The following is a 22,838-nucleotide window of genomic DNA, read 5'->3' on the forward strand; positions in this document are numbered from 1 at the left end:
GTGGTCTGAAATTGTGTCTGGGCACAGGTGCATCGCTCAGATTCAAATGCCTTTCCCCGAGGGATGAGATACTGTGTGTGCGATTGACATTTTAGACATTGTGGGACTGCTGCGGTCGTGCTTACATATTTGTGTAAATGGTGCATGTAAGCGGTTTGGGTGAGTTAGAAGAGGGGGGCTTAGATATTTATACTTGTCCCACACAGTTTGTTCCCTTCACAGAGCCTTCACAGACTAGCTCCGGTTTGTGTCAAGTCTAAAATGAGCCGTTGTCATAATAGTCAGCAGAACACCACGTTCTTGCCTTTCAAAATAAAAAGAAATTTGAGTATTGATTTGTGGAATTTTCAAGTTGAAAAAAGCAGCAATTTTCATCCTGTTTGATGTTTGCAAATGTAACAAGGCACTTACCACACTGTTACCTAACAGAGCTCTGGTGCTATATTTAATCCTGAGCTATAAAACCCAATTTTGTAATGTTAGCCCAAAATATATCACCAAAAAGCACACATTTTAAAGTTATATTTAGTATCGTTAAGTATAATTAATTCAACAGAAATAAACAAATTATTACAAAGAGAATGCAATGAGCTTTTATGCAAATCTGCTTATTTTATAAATGTGTAGTGAAATTGAAGAGGGATTTACAAAATACTAGTCACACTCTGCTCTTACACCTTTGAGGAAAACTACTTTCCTCACTGGACTCCATGTGTTGTTGTTGTTGGTGTTGTTGCATCTGTTTTTATTTCTTTGTTTTCACAAACACACATGCGTGCACGCATCTAAATGCAAATTACCACAGTAATTACAAAAGATTGCTCAGCAAAACTTGTGAAGTGAATAGAATAAGCTGCTTTACAAGCAGGCAGTTTCTCATCTTATTATCCAATAAACAAAAACACTTTGACAGAAACAGCAGGATCTTCTATTTATTGTTTGCCTTTGCATCGAGAAGTGATTCTGAATCCAACAAAAAAACAGCACTCGTGTTCTTTCAGGATTACTCTGCTATATTAGCTCTTTTGTTACTATTTTCACTCTGTTTCACCATTACGTTTTTGTCTCTGCGTAGCTCTAGCTGTCTAAAATCTGTCTTCACTTTCTTTGTTTCACTCTGCAGCACTACACCAGAGTTAAATTTTGAATATAGATCACCGATATGCCAACTCTACATCTGATCTGACGGCAGAAAAATATCCCTGCCCTGAGGTCTAATGTTATGCAAGGTGAAGTTTCAATACAGACATCTTTACAGACTTGACAGGGATAGGAAAATATATTACCTGTGTGCAAGTGAAATGTCTCTGCAATTTGCTGGGTGTCATAAGAAACAGGTGTTGATTGCAATCTCTCTCTGAGTCTCTCTCGCTGTCTAGCCTTGTTGATTCAGATGTCAAACCATAATTTAATATATGGCTTGCAATGCATTACAGTGTGCATACAGATGGTTCACAAACAAAGTTACAAGAAATTATTTTACAGGAGACGAATTAGACCTAAATATTGCCTATTTATGTAGCTTGGTAGAATAGATTTCTAGCCTCACCTACTGGATGTGAATAGGAATGGCAACTACTCATGTATCCTTTCTCCACTTCACTCTCTGTCCTTTCCCTGTTTCTACTTCCCCTTATGTGCCATGTCCTTTCTCCCTCCCCTTCTCTGTCCCTTCTTACCTTCCTTTTCTGTCTCTCACTTTAGATAATGCCAGAACATAACAATGAGCTCCAACAGCACAGACCCTGGTCTCTTCCTGACTGCCAACACCTCACCACCAGCGGCCGGAGCCTACCCACAATCCAATGCTCTCCACCAAGGAGGAACCGGTGGAGTCCCCTGGCCGGTTTTCCATGTGAATACTCTGGATGATAATTCCTCCTCCACCAGCAAACTCTTTAACCACTCTTTCACGACAGAATCCCCAAATGGGAATGAAACAGTCCTTGACTCCCTGGGTGGTCACCCTGTGTGGCAGGTTGTCCTCATTGTCCTGCTGACAGGCATGCTGTCACTGGTCACCATCATCGGCAACATCCTGGTGGTGGTGTCTTTCAAGGTTAACCGCCAGCTAAAGACAGTTAATAACTACTTCTTGTTGAGTTTAGCTGTTGCTGACCTCATCATAGGAGTCATTTCCATGAACCTCTACACAGCTTACCTTGTGATGGGCTACTGGGCCATGGGCAACTGGGCCTGCGACCTGTGGCTTGCTATAGACTATGTGGCTAGCAATGCATCAGTTATGAACCTACTGGTTATCAGCTTTGACCGCTACTTTTCAATCACCCGGCCTTTGACCTACCGGGCCAAACGGACCACAAAGCGAGCTGGGATCATGATTGGCTTAGCCTGGTTTGTGTCTCTTGTTCTGTGGGCCCCAGCCATTCTGCTATGGAAGTATATTAAGGGTGAAAGGACAGTGCCCCCAGATGAATGCTACATTCAGTTCCTCTCCGAGCCCATCATAACCTTCTGCACAGCCATGGCGGCTTTCTATCTGCCTGTGACAATAATGAGTGTTCTATACTGGCGCATTTATAAGGAAACGCAGAACCGTTCGAAAGAGCTGGCTGGGTTGCAGGGTTCGGGTGCCCGTGGTGGGACTGGTGAAAAAGGTCAGAATAACGGAGGAGAGAGAGCCGATTTTGTCCGTCAGACAGGAAGTTCTAGAAGTTGCAGCAGTTATGAGTTGACCAGGTTGTCCAAGCGGAAGAGCACATGTCAAGAGCTGGTTGGACGTTTCCACTGCTGGCCTAGGGTTCGTTCGTGGAGACCTGGTAGTACCCGGCAGGGAGACGGTGATCCAGACCAGAGCAGCAGTGACAGCTGGAACAACAACGATGCTGCGATCTCTTTGGACCAATCTGGGTCTTCAGAGGATGAGGACTGTGGGGGAAAAGAGATGATTTCCCAGAGTCATGCTATTTTCTCCATTGTCCTTAGCCTACCTGGCATAAAGGCTGCTGTCAACTCCCAGCTAACCTCCTGTGAGGACCTGGACGCAGCCTCAGAGGAGGATCCCCTCAGGGGAGCAGAGTACAACCGAGACAGCCTTTCATCAGTCACCACCAACACCACTGCCACTCTTACTCCAGAGGGAGCAAACAATTCGGAAAATAGCTACCACCAACGCTTCTGCTCACGCAAGATTCAGTCGATGTCTACCATCCAGGCTGCCACTAACCAAGCCTCTCTGGATGGTACCTCAACAGCCACTGCCACTGACAGCACTACCACCAGCACAGCCACTAAGTCCCCCTCAGTCCCGTTATCCTTCAAAGAGGCGGCTATGGCGAAGCGTTTTGCTGCCCGAGCTCGGACTCAGATCACCAAGAGGAAGCGTATGTCTTTAGTGAAGGAGAAGAAGGCAGCTCAAACTCTCAGCGCCATCCTCTTGGCTTTCATCATCACATGGACACCATACAACATCATGGTGCTGATCAATGCCTTCTGTAAAGTTTGCATCCCAGAGACCCTGTGGGCAGTCGGGTACTGGCTGTGCTACGTCAACAGCACAGTCAACCCCATGTGCTATGCCCTGTGCAACAAGACTTTCCGTACAACATTTAAGATGATACTATTGTGCCGCTGGGACCAGAAAAAAAGGAGGAAGCAACAGTTCCAGCAGAGGCAGTCAGTGGTCTTCCATAGGAGGATTCCCAGGGAGTCTACGTAAATGACTGAAAGTTCAGATGGTTGATAACAGAATTGAAAGATGAAACATAGGACAAGGAAAAGAAAGGAGCATCCATGTACTTGTTTCTGTGGAGTTTCTTCTGCCTAGAGATCCTTAATGTTTTTCTCTTGCGGTATATGTTTGTGTTGGTGCATTCATTTAGCAAGGCTGTACATGTGCGTGACAGTTTGCATAAGGTGAGGTCTAGAGATGAAAGCTTTCACCTCTGTCCTTGAAGAACTCCTTACCAATTCATGCAAGTGCAGCTGAGAGAAAATGAACTGAGTGGAAGAAACAATAGAAAAGGGCTTTAAAATGCTTTGCAGGAGAAATATTGAAGTGCAATTGACACAAATGGATCGGTTGTCTTTGTCACAGGGTTTGGGGATTCACATTTCTTATCATTTCTCTCTGTGGGTAGCTAGATGTGTAACGTGCAGAGTGGTTTTGCATTTCAAACAAAACTATGTATCTGTAATGTGTCACTGAAAGCCAAGATAAAAACTATTTTGTGTTCACAGGCTTCTGCATTTTACTGATTCTCCCTGCCATCTTCTTGACTGGCATGTGTTTTTATCAGAACTTCTGTACTTTGCCTTTCTAAATGGATATAGCTTTCCTGTGTCGAATGGAATATAAAAAAGTTCTTAACTTGTGTCCTTACTTTCAGTCGACAGAGATCTGTTATTTTTGTGATATCCATCTTTGGTTTTCTAGATATTCCAGAAATTTTTGAGCCAGTCTGAAAATGATTCTTTTGATGAACTGAGTTGTGAATATTCTGTGTGGCACCACAGTCAGTGAACTGCTGTTGTGTTTGATGTGATTGTTGTGGTTTTTATGGTGGAGACAATAAGTACATTGGTTGTGTTTTATGTACTTGCGGTTTTCTGTCAAAAGTAATGATTATATTGTGTTTGTGTACCTTTGGATATTTCTGACCTGATACACAATGGTTACTGCGCACACAAAGATGTCCATTTATGAAGATGTGTGTTTTGATTTTACACAATCTTTTAAATTTCTACAAAACAATATGTCCAGGGAACTCTTTTGTAAAAGGCCAACCATCTTTCATAGTAGAGCAACGGCAGCCTCTAGTGGTGAGAGAGAGGCCTGTTATTAGTCTAGCTACACTGCAGTATCAAATCCTGTTCTACCAATACGCAGACAACAAAACTGCAATTATTGTGCATCAATTATTCATACTTTAAGCCTTGCTGGCTTCAAGAATTGGCTTATAAATATTCCACTAAATTAAAATCAAAAATGTGGTATGTGAAAAGCATGACCACAAACACTGACAGTACCACATTTTTTTGTCATGATGTGATGCTTGTTATTTTCCTATGATTTGTGGATGAAGCATTTCTTCTTTAAAGTTACTGTTGAGACTTACAGCAAATGATTTGTATATAGAACAGATGTCTTGGTTTACAGCATCATCAGGTTTTTTTCTGTACAGAAAGCGGGAAAACACCACATACTGACCGCCAAGAGTCATCATGAAGATGAAGAATTAATTTGGATTTGTAATGCACTCTATCTTATTTTTATCTCAAGTTGAAGGTTTTTTGCAGTATTGCCACATCCAAATATTTCATTATGAATATCATACAGAAGATACTGAAGGCAAAGGATAAACTGTATTATGACTTGCTACAGTAAGAGTAGATTGGATGATGTTGGATGCAACAGAGATGTTAAGAATATCCCTTTCCTGTCATCATTGGATATTTTTCTTCTGCATTCAACACAGTGTTCTCTAATGACATGATACATTCTTCATCAAAATGAGTTATTTTGTACTTAAACATTGGAAATGTAAACTAACAAAATGGTGAAAACAACATTTTAAGTATGCCAACATACTCATATTTTAAGTCAATAAACAGAAAACTTTTTGACCGAAATTATCTGTTTTTTGTGTCACAAATCATGCCTGTGTCATTCATGTTTTACTTTGCTTTTTTGCAGAATAGGCTCACATGTGATTATTGTTTTATTGCATACTGCTCTGCCTCATGCTTACAGAATATGTGTTCAATTTTGCAGCACCAAAGCAGCCAATAGGACCAGTTTGAGTTGCTAGTACCAGCTGGATGAACGTCTCCATGTTTATGTCTGTGTTGCAAATTTGGTGTATTATCTCATGTTAGTATTGTACCATCAGAGTTTAAAGGAGAGGGCTGTTGTGTGATCAGTTTTTCTTTGTTCTGTATTGATAGTTTTACACTGTTATGGTGTGCAACAGTAAGAGACCAATGTCTTTCCAGTAAAAAGTGCAAATCACTGTATTTTTAGTGCCAACAAAATATGCCACAAACCTCTACACTAACTGTATAAGATCATGTCTGTATGTATGTTCACTGTTTCTTGACATTTTTTAAAAGATAGTGTTACCAGCTGCTTGTTAGAACCTCCAAATTAGGACTTCATTTCATTATTTTTGGTCAAATATATCGATATATTGATTTTGAAGTCTAAATTCTGGAGCAGCATGTCCATTGTGTTGAAACTACCAGTGACCTCCTTGATAGGCACGATTACATTAGCACATTATCTTTTTTACAGTGTTAATTCAAACTTCACTAATAGTCATAGCTATGGTTGCTGGAGTGTTTGAGAGTTGGTCCCGTTACACTTGAATCCTCATAAAATTCGAAGTATGTAGACTAAAACTTTTTCTTGATTTAGTGCCAAGTTGTCCAGATAAGTGAAACTGCTATTTGAAAGTTTTGATGTACTTCTCCAGATTTTTCTTTATCTGCCTTCGAGTGAATTTTTGACAGCTTGACATCCTTCCTCGCCCAGGGCACTGAGTTAAGTTTTCAGATTCAAGACTGACAGAACCTTCTATAGATTTCTGCAGATCTTAAGCAAGAATGTCTTCACTTATCTTTTTTTTTTTTTTTGAGGGGCTAAAGATAAATACTTTCCAGGAAGGTGATAGTTGAACTGCTTGACTAGCTCGTGCAAAATTATCAATGTTCTCAATGTCGATGTAATCTTCCAAGTTTAACTAAACAATGTTTTCTTTTTGTGGTGATTTTAACATTCTTTATCCACTCGAATCACAGCCCTGTAGTTTTTCCAGTTAATACTGAGTCCACTGACATGTCAGGTAACAGGATATGTTGGGAGAGCACAGCTGAAGCTTGTTTGCTGATTGAGAGGAGGGACTTGGAAGTAGCACCAGAGTGCACCAAACCAAAAGCAGAAAGTCCTGATTGAGGTGATATTATGTGTGCAATCAGAAGTTTTTTGGTGTAATTTTCTCTTAAAGATGATTTCCGCTTCATGGTCAGACACTGCAACATTAGCACCGAGTGTCTAATGTTACCCAGCAACTAAATGAAAACAAGAGTGGTCTTTTACTGTTGCACATTACGGCATGTTCCCATGATGCAGCCTGATGAAGTTAGTGAGGGGAGTCTCAGGCAGTGCTGATGGGAAATGGCCATGGAGACGAGACATGTGATGAAGGAAAGTATCATCTTCATGTGACCCATGGCTGAGGAGCGGCTCATAGGGGAGGACAAACACTCATTTGTGTTGTGTTCTTCAGTCACTGAGGGGAATCCACCGGTCAGGCAAGTACAGCATCATGTATATTCTATTTAAAAATACCTAACCAGGGAGCTTATCTCCTTTTTTTAATGTTTCATGTTACTAAGTTTGACTGAAAATCTTTACAATTATATTCCTGTTTAAGCTTTCACTTGTTGCAAAGCAAAAATGATAATGTCAGGCTCAAAAAAAAGAAACTTTCACAGCTTATTTATGAAAGTCTGACACGGATTTTAATGTGTGACCGAATCATTCCTGGTCATTTTTTTTCAGATGGCATCCTTATTTCAAGAACTTGTTTCATTTATTTACTTGTAATTGTTTCCATGCACTTACTTTGAATTGACTTGTGCCTTGAAGTGAGACAGAAAATCTTTATAATGAGTGTTAAATGGCTCAACGCTGTCTGTACCACACCCATAGAAGTGAATCAGCCATCAGGCGTGATTTGATGCAGGCTAGAAATGCAATTTAAAAACTATTAGCTTGAAGAAATGCTTCTTACTGATTTGTTGTTACAGTACTAATCCTATGTGTCTGATTCTTACCTTAAAGAGTAACTTTCTAATTTTTATTTTTTGTATGTTCACTTTACTGTTGTGGAAGATGAACAAAAAAAAGCAAATATTGATTTGAGAAAACTAGAACCACATACTTTTGCAATATTAATAAATGATTATCAAAATAGCTTCTGAATGATTTCTGATCCATCTGATTTATTTTTCTAAACATGCATGCATTTCTATTACTAATAATTTCAGTTTGTTTCTTTAGTCACTAGCTGTGTCACATGATGTTGGTCAGAACAGATATCTTTGTGACATAAGAACACCCGTACATGTACAGTGAGCACATTGTTTCAAAGTGTGCAAACATAAGTGATGCATATTATAGTAACTAATAGCCTGAAGCAGATGTGATTTTTTTTTCCAAGTAGCAATGAAAACACTCAGAGATCATTATATACAAAAAGAAAAAGTACACATTGCATAGAAATCAGACCTAAAGCATATCTGTCAGCTTGCATCTACCTTCAACTCTGACCTCATGACTCAACACAGAATGTATTTTTTTCTGTTGTCAGACTAAAATTTAACTGCTTCTTCTCCCTTTACTTCAGCCCGTGTAGATCAGCTTCCTTATAGATGAAACCAAGGTGGTCAGGATGCAGACGATTAAAACAGTGGAAACCCAAGTTCCCTTTCTCAAAGAGAGTTTCTTCACCACCACTTTCAAAGGCAGGAGGAAGAGCAGCGTCACCAACATCCTCCGTAAACAGCAGCACTCGCTCCTCTACCAACAGCAGCAGCAGTGCATTTTCGAGCACCAGCAGCACAGTCTGAAGCAATTTCTGTCCCCTTCAGCTGAAAATGGACCGGGGCAACAAACTCCGGAGCATCAGCGCCTTGCGCGTTCGACCAGCAGCCCGTTATGCAAGACTGTGGAGCATGCAGGAGCAGATGGGGATAAAAAGGAGGGGCAACGAGAGAGAAAGGATCAGAGAGCGAGAGAGGCTGTGCAGGGGAGGGGAGGGGAGCAAGGAGTGAGTGGTAGTGAGCCTGAGGCTGTCAGTGCCAGTCTCCTCCTACTTTCATCATCAGCATCAGCAGCACTGAGGGAGGCAGCATCATCCTCACAGCTGCCGTTAACTGTGGTGGGCAGACAGCAGGGATTAGCCGGCTCTGAAAGGCCTCTGACCAACAGAGGACCACCGTCGCTAGCAGCCCAGGAGGAAGCCCAGCATGTCCAGGCTCGACCTCAGCAGCATGGCCTGTTAGCCAAGGGTGTTCGCCTGCTCAGGAATATGGGGAACCAGGAAACAAAACAGAAGAAAGGAGGAGGAGGAAGTGGAGGTGCAGCAGGAGATGCTTCCTGTGATGGTGAGGCTGATGAGAGAGAGGTGGACAAAAAATCCAAAAAGTCCCACAGTAAGGTCAACAAAGGAGGTGGAGAACATAGCAGTAAGAAGAAATCTAAGTGTGAGTCGAAGGGTTCTGTGTTTTCTGGCATGAAGATTAGGAAGAGTTTATCCAAGGTGAAGGGGTTGTCTAAGGATGACAGCTTGGAAGATGGAAGGTCAGCGCAGCCTGGCAAAGCTGAACTCAAGCCTGGAGCAGAGGTGAGCATGTCAGCGGATGAGATGCTTTCAGATGTTGACAGGGATATAAACCATTTGACCGGAGACGGTCATCAGTCTGGGGCGGAAGATGCTGGCCGGAAGACGAGCTCGGGATCAGATGCTGACCTCTACAGTTTCCACTCAGCAGCAGCTGAAAATGAAGACCTGCTCTCTGACATCCAGCAGGCCATACGAGACCAATGTGCATCCAGTGACAGGGTGCTGAAAATGGTGACAGGCTTCTCCTCGGAAGAGTCGACCTCTGAGGAAAGCAAAGTTCCTGACACGGTAATATCTCACCAGCTGTTTAATCTGGATAAGGGACTATTCTCTCCACCTGTTGGTAGTGAGAGCATGGCTGAAGAACTAAATGATGAGTATAAGAAAATGGAGAAAGAAACCAGTAACCTCCCCATATCAAGAAATTCCTCTGGTCCAGGGTCACTGAGTGAGAGTGGTCCACCATCCTCAGCTGCGGACACTGAGAGAAGCAGTGGCAGCCTCTTCCCAAAGACAAACAGCACCTACAGCTTCCCAGACACCACACCCACCACCACCACCTCATATGAGAGTGCCGAGGAGCCCCAGGATGACCTGGAGAGCCCGGTTCTGCACCTACACCACAGTCAAGATAATGGGGCTGAAGAGGGCCTAAACACATGTGTGCCATGTGTCATTTTGGATCCCATATTGGCAGGGACGGGGCCAATCGGGCCTCACAAGAGGGCAAGCAGCATGGACCTGTCTGTGGAGAGGGAGGAGGAGGAAGCTGGGAGACGGGACTTTCTGTCTCTGAGTAGGAGAAAGAGTAGCATGTCTTTTAGCCAGCTGACACCTGACAGCGCCCTTGTTTCTCAGCCTAGACGGACATCCGCTGCCTCCCCCTCCACTGTCAAACTCTACCCTCCGGTCCACCCCTCCTATGTTAAGACCACTACCAGGCAGCTCACCTCTCCAGCTGGCTCCCCTCTTACCAGCCCCCATGTTCCAAGGAAAACAGACCCTAATGCATCTTCGTTGGAATCCAGCAGGGCCCAAGGATTCAGGAGGCGCATGCAGAGGTCCTCCTCCATTGCTGGGCCCCTCAGTGTGTCGGGAGACTGGTCCACTGAGAGTTCCAGGTTCCCAGAGCAGGAAACCCCAGAGAGGAGTTGCTCAGGTGGGGCTTATTGGACACTGGGATCCAGGAGAGCACATTATGGAAGGCAGAACTCCAATTCTACAGTTCCTTACCTGGATGTCTTCTCTGGTGAGTCACATATGACACAACTGAACTGTGCAATCAGAGCAGGTATCCATTAGCAACAGAACCCCACCTTGATCCACACTGCACTGATGCTGGAAGGCATTGGTTTGTAAAAACCTGTTTCAAAAACTCAGCTCCAGGTCTATTTGCTACTACCAAGGATGCAAGTCTTAGAATGTATGATCTCGTAAACAAAAGTTCTTTAAATCAGCGGGGCATTGTAGCATTCAGCAGATGTTACAAAAATGAAAACATGAAACAGGTGTACAAAGTATTTACTGGTTGAGGAGGATCATTTTCAGCATTGGATTATGTCTATCTTTTTTTTTTTAACAATGAAGATCTATTGCACAAAATAAGTCAGCTACATTATTGCATTTTTGCCTTATATATTCATTATTTGTTCCTATTGTATTGTTGTTGGGAATCCCCAATGGGCCAGATGTGACTCCTCTGTGTTTGGCTCCAATCCTATTGTCATTTGAGATTAGATTATTATGCAATTGAATGTTGAAGTGATTATCATAATTGCCCATTGAGTTGATTTAAATTTTAATGACTTACAAATTACACAGTTTGTAACAGCAGGAAAATTAACATTATGATTTTAAAGTACAATAGCTCATGAACACCATGATAAAACAGTGGGGGCTCTTTATTGAGAAGTGCCCTCGGAACAAATGTCTCCCTCTAATAGCACAATGCCACAATGTCCTCTTTTCTGTTGTGGAGCCTTTCAAGAGCTCAGCTGTTGTCTAGAGTCTGTGCCTGTGCTCATAAATCAGAGGACCCAATGACAATGCTGCCACCCACCCACCCGCGGCCATGCCGTCCTCTGATTCCATTGGTTTGGATACAAAAACGCACACAGAGTGCACACTTGTGGATGTTAAGCTCAAGTGACAGTTTTATCTGCATGACAAAAACAAGTCTTGATATGAGATCCATTCACATTTCATCAGGTGAATTTACTGCAGCCGAACAATGGAGGTACACTACTGTAAATCCACATTAAAATTAACATTTGGCTTATCTGACATTTCACAAAGGTTCAGTCGCTGCATGTAATACCAAACAGTTCAGTCTTTCAGGTCACATCTGGCCCTCAGGAGGCAGTTAAGAAAGAGGGCAAGTATTAAAAAAAAGCAGATTTAACTGTCAAAAGGCAAAACATTCCCTGGACTGAAATACATTTCTAAAAACAAATGCTAGAGTCGCTGGATCTGAAACAAGTGGACTGTGTTTGTTTTTGTCCCCCGCACCAAAAACAAACACAATAAATTTTCATTATTAGCCTTAATTGGTGTTTTTCAAACAGATCTAAAGTACTAAAATCAATGTCCACAGGCCCATGAGTCATAGGACTTCAGTTGATTTGGTGCTTTCCCTGGAATCACATGGTTGAAGGGAAAAAAAAAGAAACAATAAGCTCGTCTTACAACATGTCCTGAATGTTTCAGAGGAGAATTTTCTGCAGGAGGTGTTTTTTTCCACCTTCCACATTCCTCTGTTGTCACATAGTCAATATTTTTCAAATCTCTAATGATTTCTTCTGCTCCTGCCACCCAGAAACTACATTCTTCTTTACCTGCTCTGAGAAGTGGCGATAATGATGCATTTCTAAACGTCTATATCGCTCCCTGCTCAAAATCACTTCTTACCAAGACAATCTATTCTGTTTTAGCTACTTTTTAGTCATATCAAGATGTTCCATCAGTGGGATAAAGGTTTTTATTAAATACAGGTTTTGAGGTAGAAGTAATATTATTGGATGCACTCTGTGGTAATGTGAATCTTATTTAGCATCTGTTAATTCTTTGCACTTCCCAATTAACAGCATCTCTCTTGTCACCCACATGTGAATGGTGTGAATAGACTTTGCACATGTAGGTGTTTAATTATCACATCTGAATCTGAAACATGTCTTTTAAACTCTTTTGCCTGATTAACATTTTATGTCCTAATAAACATTTTGCCTCAACCCAGTTTGAAAATTAGTCAGAAGTGTTGGGTGGGTTTAAACTTGTCTCCATGTCCTTCTATAGCCTAAAAAATGTAGCTCTGCATCCCTTCACTTTCATTCTCACACTTTGTTTTCATTCCGTCTGCAGGTCGCTCTCTGTTAGACAGGCTTTGTATGCATCATGGAGATGGGTCTACAGAGGACGAGGCGAAAGAATTATGTCAGCGAATGCTGGTTCAGGGTCTGCTGCACCCCTTCAGTGACGGCACCACAGAGCTCCATGGTGACAGCACTGTCTCAGCAGTCTTTAATGTAAGACTTTCCTCTTCAGTGTCTGCCATCACGTTTGTTTTAGAAAAATGGGGACACACAGGGAGGTGCCTTGCATTGGCTACGGCCAAAACTGCAGTGGTTATAGCTGAGGTTTTCTGTTCACTCAGAGTGAAGAAACAGGAAGATGGTCTTTACAGCAGTCACTTTTATGCAGCTATATATTAGCATAAAACATTACGTTGCGACAGCTCTGATTTTGATTGAACATAACAAATTGTGATGCATCTCGTTAGAGCTGGAAGACATTGATTTGCATTTCTCACATCACCTTTTCACACCAATCCACTGTCTGAAGATGGTATAATAGGAGCTGTTTCCCACACAGAAGACTGCATTTTTGCATAGGAAATGAAATGCTAAACCATGCATGAAGTGCACAGTAACACAAAGCGATTTGCAGTCACAAGCTTATGTGCAGAATATAGAGCAGGGCAAACATAATCCAGTGTGTGTTTCTATATTTAATGCTATGTTACTGTGATTCATCTCAGAGGTTTCATTTCATTACCTGAAGTGCAGTGGTGCATGTGGAAGGGGCTGACCATGTGAAAGTTGATTTTATAAATCTTTAATTTTCCGTTCCAGTAATGCTTTGGTCAGACCAAATCACACATGCGTCACATTGCCATGCACAGTTCACCACAGCCACTGTCAGAGCCATTTCTGTCAAGCTCCCTTGTGCTTGATCCATCCAACTGAATTTTATATTTGTAAGCTGCAGGTTTGAGTGAAGAGGTTACAGTGTAACTTTGAGAAAACAGAGGACCAAATGCTGTGCAGATTTGTATGCCTTTTCAGTGTCTCTATATAGGTCAAAGAACTCTAGTTATGAGATGCTTAGATGAGTTTGTCTCTTGTTATTTTTACTGCCTCCAAGCTGATGTTTTTTTTTTTTTAGAGAAATATCTCAGGGGTCATAGAATGAATCACCACAAAACGTTCTGTAGACATTCATTATACCCAGAAGATTAATCTTTTTCTCAGCCTTTGGTAAGTTCCCCTGACTTCTCCTCTAAGGCCACTACTTATCCAGTCAAATATCTTATTTTGGCGACATTCTGACTTCCCTAGTGCCTCTACAACAGATTCTCTTACTAATTATTGACAGTGTAGCATTGTCAGTATGAGCGTGTTGGTATTTTGATGTTCATGTTTAGCTTAACGCACTGCTGTGTTTAAACAAATCCTCATAGAAGAACTAGCATGGCTGTAGGACTTTGGTATTTTTATTTATGTTGTACCAAAGAATTGTATCAAATTAAGGTTTTACTCTTTGCGCAATGCATCTCCCCTGCAGATGCAGATGCATGGATATATACAGTACAGACTCGTGTGCACATAAAACTACAGTGCACATACACTCAGCCAAGACTACTCACCAGATTATGCAGGCGCTAAAGCTGCAAATCTCTCACATACAATAACATCATATTGTGCAAGTATGCTCTGCAGTCAAAATAGGCCACAAATGAAGAGCACTTTCTTTTTATGTGCAACCTTTCAGATGAAGACGCATGCACACTAGTATACACAAAAGGACAGCCCGAGACACCCTTACATGTTCAGGCTTTTCCTTGCATGGCTGGATTAATAGCATTCCCTCTGACTCTCACTCACACACACATGCACATCTGTGCTTGCGTAGACCATCTGCTGACCGTGTTATGTAACAACCCCACGTGCCTTGGACTCAGGCTGCTCTTCCCCTGCAAAAAAGCTCGCTATGTCAGGTCTGGATAGAAATGTCCCTGCTCTGTGTATCCCAGTCTGGGGTTTGGCCTGGAGTCCTGCATTATTCAGCATGACCATGAATAATCTTTCCTGTTGCCACCAAGAGGACAGATCTCATTTTTAATGCTTCCTATCTTAAAGCTAATCTCCCTTTTGAAACAAATCACCAGCCTTTTCACTTAAACCCCCTTTAATATCCCAAATCTTTCTACTGTTTTCCTTTTAAAGTTACTTTCCATCTTGAAATTAATCACTGACTGCGACTCCTCTTTCTACATCTCCCTTTCTTTCTTTTTCCATCCTTATCTTTCCTCTCCTGTTTGCCCTCTACTTTGCTACCTAAATATGGCATTGTATCCACTTTCATTGCTGTAATTTGCTGGAATGAACCAATGTATAAGTGGTGCGTTTCTTGTTCTGCATACAGCCTGAAATTAAATACTTCGTCATCTTTATTCAGTCCTTGGGGAGGATGAGTATCTAAGTAGTCTGGATAAATCAAGTGTCATCGCTTTTATATTTGGCAAAAACATTGCTTAGTTGATAAATAGTACTGAGTGGCATGAGTTTACATGAATGTTGCTCTTTATCATGTGTCTGTTTCTGGCTGTCGGTCAGGCTACCACAGTCCTAATGGGTTTCATACTGATGGAAACACTAAGAAAACATCAATATATGTCACTTTTGAATGGGCAGTAATGGACCCATGTTTCTGAATATGAGTAGACATTTATGCTTACAAATGATTTGTGCACACATTAATGCTTACTTAGTTATCTGATCTAGCGATTTGCTTTATGCTATGGTGCATTAGCATATCACTGCTCACTTCACCAGCATCCTTGGAAAATTGCATTTTGTGTTTGGAAAGCATCAAAGTATTTACGAAAAGTAGAGAAAGTAAAAAAAAAAAAGAAACAAAGAATTCGACTACTGCACCTTTGCTAGAGGCAGAGCAAGTACTTGTACTTGTTTGGATTTGACACATAATCACCATTGCGCTGTTGAAGGCACGCAGACGACTCTCAGTGAGCCTCCTGTGAGTGTCTAGTAATTAAGAGCCATTAAAATAAATACTTTAAAATAATATGAATTCAAATGTGGCAATTCTCAGATTATAATTAGCTGCTTTCTTGAGCTAATTAGTACACTGTTTGTGAAATGTGTCTGACTTCATATTTATAGGATTAAGCAGTTTTCACCTTGACCAGGCACAATATTGAAACAACACTGACTAATAGTGGCAGTTGTAGCGTCGCAGCCTTGTTTGCCATGGAGAATGACAGTCTCACACATTGTACACAGAGTATCTGCAGCTGGGACGGTGGAATGATGCGTCTTTTGACACCTTACAGGAACATTCGGAAGCATCTTGCATGCACATCAAGACATCTTTTCTAACGGTTGCCAGAGTAGTTGAAGAAAGAGGGTGGGTGGAGAAGGAATGCAGGAATAATTTGTTCAGCGTGCTCTTATGCTCAGGTTTTAAATCATGGCATTGACACTCAGCCTGAGTAAGTGAGATCCAACAGTACCTTTTAAGATCAGTCAGTAATGTCAAGTAGAGACATCATGGGTTTTTGTTGGTGTAAAGATTACAGGACAGTTAACTTTGAACTGACTCCCACGCTGGCTATGCAAAGGGAAAAATGTATTAATCTCCCATGTTGTCATACTTACAGAATCACTACCATTTGACTTTGATAAGACTCCCACCATCAGATCACATTGTGTACCATATAAAGAGGGTACTAGTGCAAATAATGACCTTAAATCTGATCTTATTAACAATTTACTCACTTTCTTGTCTTCTAAATTGAGCAGGAAGAGCAGCTGTACACCTGGGCATCTGTAGGCCTTCCTGTGTCTTCCCACCTGTGGGAACTCTACGGGGGGAGAACCATCAATAGAGTGCACAGTTTGCGATCCCCTTTACATCAGTCGTCAGCCAAGACACCAGGTGCTCCACAATTTCAGGTTGGTTACATCCTCTGTTTGTCGATAATTACTTTTACAGCATGTTTGCCCTGACTACACAAAGTGGATAATTTGTGCTCAGAAAACATGCAGATCCGAAGAGCTGAACTTCACATATTTCCTTCAAAACTCTTATCTTTGCAAAACCAAATTAAGTGTAGAAAGAAACATTCAGTCTTTCAGCAAGATCCACTTGGTGACTGATATATTCACTGCATGTGGTGCGACTACTAATGTTTTTTTTTGTCGAAGACGGCAGACATTTACTTGACTTAGCCTTTTTTTTTTTTTTTTTCAAAATTACCACATCAACAGAATCCACAACATAAATATAATATAAACACACTAGCAAAACAGAACATAATTTTCAAGACCCAAAGCTAAGTAAACATTCAGTGGATGATTCTGTTATCAGCTTGGTTGGTTTTTTGACAGCTCTTCCTCATCCTCCTCCTTAAATATGTATGCAATTTATTTCAAATGTTTATGCAAGATTATATGAGGTGCTTTGAAGAGAAAAATAAAACTGGGAGTTCTAGTTTGAGAGAAGAGCAGAGCAGAAAAAGAAACAGAAATACAATCTATTTAGTCTATAGAGAGTTATGAGGCATTTAAGGACACAGTCGTTGAACTTGCTACATATTCAGTGTTGATATGAAATCCGAATATTACAGTGTTAAGGAATATAGCAAACCTCAGTCTTTTAACTCATAAATTGCTCTGGATAAGTCAGTGAAACGCTTCAGCTGTAAATTGTTCTTTGTCCACCAGAGGTCAGGCTTGTTTTGAAAGAGTTGTGAAGCTATCGAAGTGAACCTCCCTGTTTTCTAGAGAAGTGAAAGGGGAAAAAAATCAGAGGGCCATACTGACTGAACATTCTCCTTAAGATTCAACGATGTGACCACAACTGGGGAATGTGTACTAGCAGACACAAACCCTCCCCATGTGAGGCCCTGTGAGACTCGCTGTCTCTGGGGTCAAATCTCTTGGTATCCCCTCATCCCCGCTCTAACCAGTCTGGAGCCAGAGGTCTGATGGAGTCTAGACATAATGGACTTTCTTGACCCTTCTTTAGCTCATAGCTCTGTCCCTAAGCTCCCTCAGTTGTGGGTGTTTTACTGTTCATAAGTTTATTGAATGATAATGTGTCTGAGATTCAGCAGCAAATTTTATGTCCACTTTGGAGACTTCACAAAGAAGGAATGTTTCATGTAGGGAACACACAAAGCACAAACTTATTTTCTGCAGTTTCCATTTGTGAACCAGATTGTAGATAAAAATTTAATTTAATATCTTTATTTCTTCTTTTTTTGTGTGTGGTTCACTGACAGACAGAATCCAGCAGGTTGAAGTCGGGTCAGTCATCCTCAGAGGATGAAAGCTGTCTCATCCCTCAGCTGGAGAGAACCATTGATGACTTGCGGATTAAGATCGCTGTGTTGCAGGGCCAGCAGGCCTCCTTGGCAAAGGGCAACAGGAAGAATATGGGAGCTCTGGGCAACGGCCACCCCAATGCCTCACAGATGAGGGGAGGGAGACTGGCAAAGACGAGCCAGGAGGTGTCCGTTCAGACCTCGCCGGTGGAGGAGGGCTTTAAATTTGACGTGCCTTTGAATGGAGGATCAGGCAGCGTGTCGTCCACCGTTTCATCCTCTATCCCCAAATCTGTGGAGAGCTTCGTCTGCACGTGTCAGCAGAGGCAGCAGAGTGGCATCCTCCCACCCCCTCCTCCACCTCAAGTCTCTGGAGGTGTGCCCCCACCTCCACCACCACCCCCTTTACCGGGAAGTGTCGCTCCTCCTCCACCACCACCTCCCCCACCATTACTTGGGCTTGGATCTTGTCCACCACCACCTCCTCCACCACCAGGTTGTGGACCTCCACCACCACCTCCACTGCCTGGCTTCGGCCCTCCACCCCCACCTCCTCCACCGCCAGGCATGGGCCCTCCTCCGCCACCCCCACCGCCTGGAATGGGCCCCCCTCCACCGCCCCCGCCCCCAGGCTTTGGGCCCCCACCACCACCAGGCCCCATGCCCTCCATGATGGTGCAGGAAGCTGCCCCTGCCAAGGCTGCGATAGAGCCCCCCAAGCCAATGAAGCCCCTGTACTGGACACGCATCCAGCTGCATGCAAAAAAGTAAGGACACGCTGTAGAACGTGAAGATAGATATGGATCGTTTGCACAAAGGTATTCTCTGAACAGTAGAGATTTGAGAGGAAGCTTGTCCACTTAAGATAAAGATCGCCCACATGCTGTGATGGCAATAGAGATGCTAACCTTGTGGAAAATGAAAGTGATGCAGTCCAGGCATTGTGGTCAGCAGAGAATTGACTTGAACCAGGTTTTCTTTCCTTATTAAGTCTTGGAAAACCGGAGTAGAAAAAACATCTAGAAATAGACTACTTGATTTACTTGCAAGAGAGCAACTTGATACTGAGTTTCTAAATGTAATTTGTTGGCTGATGGATATGACAAGTGCATAACTTTGGGATTTTTACTCTGCAAAAGATGACAAATGAGTTCCTAAAAAAGCAGAGCACTCTGGAAATGCCAGAAATGCCTGTTTTGGAGAAATAACAGCACAAAATGCACTGTGAAAGTCTACTTTACTATACTTTTTCAGCTAGTGAATGGCATATTAAAGCTCTCCTATTTGCACTGTAATTCCTCTTTTGTGCTGTCTTTAGACAAACTGCCACACTGGTGTGGGAGCAAATCGAGGAACCAGCCGTGGATTTTGAAGAATTCGTGGAACTCTTCTCCAAAAGCGCCGTTAAGGAAAAGAAGAAGCCAATTTCAGACACAATCAGCAAATCAAAGGCCAAGCAGGTACAGTGTAAACATGGTTGTGTGCTTGCGTGGGTGTTCCTGTGTTTGTCTCCGTAGACGGTAGACTACATCTCTGATGATTTGTTTAGTGTTTGCACATTTTCTTGAGTCACCAGATGTGGCATTCTTCAGGGGTTTCCCATCCTCACTCTCGCTCCTGATGGCGCGGTCCTTTCCATTTGTCTTCAATGTCACTCCGCAACTTGGTTTGAGTGACAGGAGGAACTTCCACAGCCAGACAGTTATTATGTGGTGTGAGCTCTGGCTCCCACCCGACTCCCCTGTGACCATCCCATGGCAACCAGCCAAAGTCTCGCGTGCGGTGAGGAAACCTCACGGCGGTGATGACTGCTGGGAGAGAGAGGGAGCGGGGATGGGGAGGAAAAGGAAAAAAGGGAGGGAGCATGAAGCCTGGGAGTTGTATTTCATGAAGTGGTTCCTCCCATTGTGCTTTCTGTATGGCTTAGTTTAATAGGCAGAGCGTTTCTCTCCCAAGTGCCCTTTATGTCACTCTATCAATCTGAATGTCAAGCATCCGATCTACAATTTAAAGCTGTACTCGTCAAGAATTTTCTGTTAATGTACTGTTTGTCCAAATTACGTGTCTAAATCGCAAATAATGTTGCACCAGGGAAGAGCATTCCACTCCTTTAATTGAGACCCAGTAGAATCATTCGACAGTTTGTGCTGAGATGAAATGTTGGTCTCCGGCATGCACATTGGTGGGAAGTCTTCGTGGTTTATGGGAAGCGATGAACTGAAATGCAACACCAAAATATAAAACCTCCAGAAAAGGTTCCAGTTGAATGAAAGTTTGACTCTCGAATAAAGTTCGAAAAGTAATAATATAAATAATAATTATAATAGTAATGTAGGCTTGAGAATGTGGTTTTATGAAACTGTATTAACATATTTCAAAATTTCCAAATCCTATCTGCTGTTTTTACCTTTGCCGCAATTGGGGAAGAGTTGATGGAGCATTCAGCGTGTTTTTAATGGCTCATCCAGTGATGGTATAAAAAATTCTAAAACAAGCAATAAAGTGGAGCATATTAATCCTTCATACAATTTAAACAGATGAGTTATATATAAATTAACACCCCATACAGCTGGCGTGAATGTTGAAATTAGCTCTAGGGACCAAAATTGTTTTTCTACTCTGCTATAAACGTGTATATTTCTGCTGCAAAGTTAAAAATTTTAAAATGGTACACTTGGTGATTAACTTTGTGCCTCTACTGGCCATTCGAGGAACTGCATTATATATATATTTTCTTAACTTGAATTGAAATTGCTGCTGTGACTGTTGCTCTAACTTCAGTAGAGTAAAGCTGAGCACACAACATATGATAGATTTACCACCCAAAGCACGAAAGGGGAAAAACTCACCTTGCAGCTTAGATCCAACAGAGCGCAAAAGTCAACAACCACAGAAAATGGTAGATAAGCTAAGTAAGTTTGCCCTTCACAAGCAAATCCCACTTTCATGGAGAAATTACTTTTTAAATACACTTCTAAAATAGTAAAAAACAAGAATACTGAAACTCTGACACTTGGAGCTGTTCACACAACAACTGCCAGCTTAGATGTAATGCTATTTGTTCATTCTATAAGATGACACAGTGAAGGGAGATGGAGAATGACCACAAAGAATGTCATCATATTGTCACTGAAGCCATTAAACTTTGACATTTTCAGCACATGAGGACCTCACCCAGACCTTAAGATTGATCACGTCCTGCTACTTGCAGCTCTTCCCATCCCCTCGTGTGCTGTCAATTCAATAGTTTTTCTTGTGAGAGGAGAGGAGGAAAACATCCTCCTCAGAGTTACCACTAGAGAGCAGCTTTGACGTCAGTACTTGGCCAGTTTAAAGGCCTCTGCTGACATCAGTATTAGATGTGAAGAAGTACTATTATCACCCAATGTCAAGTGTTAACCCTCCCATTTATATGCAGAAAGGTTTGAGAGGGAAGCTGTCTTGCTCATGACCTTTTTATAAGGAAGTGTAGTGACAGAGGGAAGATTTTTAGTTTGTGATTTACATCTGTTCATGACTGAAGATGATGAATGGCAGTACACGTTTTGCATATCCTAAAGACTAGGTTTTCCATTCCACAAAAATGGAGATTTCTTTGATCTCCTGGGTGTAAGAGAATCACATTAGCTTTGCATTCAACAGTCATTTTCATTATTAATTAGTCTTCTGATTAATTTCTTGCTAATTTTTTTTTCAGCTGTTTGATTTGTGAAGTGTTCTAAAATGGGGAAAAAGCCACTGCTTTGTCTGAGCAACAGCCCCCAACCCCAAAGCTATTGAGCTTAAGATGAGAAAAGCAAAATAAAATCTGCAAGTTCTCTGAGTCTTTGGTATTTTTGAATGAAAGAATATCTCTGGGCATGTTTCGAGGTCTATAAAACACTCTGCTTTTAATAATAGTTTGTGTCTGACATGGTTTTTCCCAATAAAAAGTTCACATTTTAGAAATCCCAAAAATTACATTTACATCTCCTCCTTCACTAAAAAAATTCTGAACTTTTGAATATGCATACATCTTTTGTTTTAGAAGTTTACTAGTTGATTGTCTACATAACTGAAATACTGCGATACTTCAGCATCTGAGGGTTGTCATTGCCTTCAGAACTAGGTGGGGTGTCCCCAAGCATAGCCTTTTGTCTCATATTTTGAGGATTCTTTAGTTTTTGAAGTTTAATTTCCATTATTCTAAAAAATAATTTTGCTGTGCATGTCAGCCTATTTAAATAGAATTTATTCATAATTGATTTTAAATTAAGAAACCATTAAAAGGCTGCAGCTGTTAGCACTTCGTGTTTGAATGTCCACATGGAAGCACAGACAACTCCCAATGGATACATAAATGTTAAATGTGATGACATCAGAAATATTTATGTCCTTGAATAGTCTAAATTGCAGTTAATTTAAAAATGTGTCAACTATGTATGCTCAGATTTACCTGAGTAATCACTCAGAGAAGAAGGAGTGTTAACATTTTTTACATACCAGCTACCTCTGAGGTGCTTTTCAGATCAACTGCCAAAATTCCACTTACTGAGCTTTTTTTTTTTTTTTTTTTTTTTTTTTTAAACAAGCAATGTCAGAAGCCAGGTTACAATAATAGACCAGGCCCCTTTAATTCATTTCAGCTACTGTAATGAAATGTATCCGTATTATGGCTTCCTGCTAATAGTACCAGATCTTTGTGCATGGTTTACGACACATTTCCAAATCCAAACCTTAGACTGTATTCAAAGATGGACCCATAAGTTTTATTGAAAAGAGTTTTTTGTGCCCGACTCATAATTTCCGGCTAATTCAAAAAGAAGCAAAGGAGCGAGTGTGAGTAAAGCTGCTGTGATAGACCATGT

At 41.6% G+C, this 22,838-nt stretch overlaps 2 protein-coding genes across 5 annotated transcripts in view; both read left to right on the forward strand.

The window, feature by feature from the left end:
• chrm3a (cholinergic receptor, muscarinic 3a) overlaps positions 1-5,592 on the forward strand; it is a 95,305-nt gene extending 89,713 nt beyond the window's left edge. The window contains exons 3-4 of one of the 2 annotated variants that reach the window (XM_035957039.2): positions 1,124-1,229; positions 1,705-5,592. In XM_035957039.2, coding sequence (XP_035812932.1) covers positions 1,724-3,679 — 1,956 coding nt within the window. In that variant the 5' untranslated portion in view covers positions 1,124-1,229; positions 1,705-1,723 and the 3' untranslated portion in view covers positions 3,680-5,592. The remainder of the gene's footprint in view (positions 1-1,123; positions 1,230-1,704) is intronic. The other variant, XM_023289772.3, reaches the window with a different exon arrangement.
• A 1,288-nt stretch (positions 5,593-6,880) lies between these two features.
• Positions 6,881-22,838, forward strand: part of fmn2a (formin 2a) — a 41,209-nt gene continuing 25,251 nt past the window's right edge. Inside the window, exons 1-6 of one of the 3 annotated variants that reach the window (XM_035957049.2) lie at positions 6,881-7,272; positions 8,370-10,617; positions 12,726-12,889; positions 16,466-16,618; positions 17,950-18,758; positions 19,310-19,451. In XM_035957049.2, coding sequence (XP_035812942.2) covers positions 8,415-10,617; positions 12,726-12,889; positions 16,466-16,618; positions 17,950-18,758; positions 19,310-19,451 — 3,471 coding nt within the window. In that variant the 5' untranslated portion in view covers positions 6,881-7,272; positions 8,370-8,414. The remainder of the gene's footprint in view (positions 7,273-8,369; positions 10,618-12,725; positions 12,890-16,465; positions 16,619-17,949; positions 18,759-19,309; positions 19,452-22,838) is intronic. The other 2 variants (XM_023289786.3, XM_023289785.3) reach the window with 2 other exon arrangements.

Source organism: Amphiprion ocellaris, chromosome 16, assembly GCF_022539595.1.
Source record: "Amphiprion ocellaris isolate individual 3 ecotype Okinawa chromosome 16, ASM2253959v1, whole genome shotgun sequence".
NCBI classification, from domain to species: Eukaryota; Metazoa; Chordata; class Actinopteri; family Pomacentridae; genus Amphiprion; species Amphiprion ocellaris.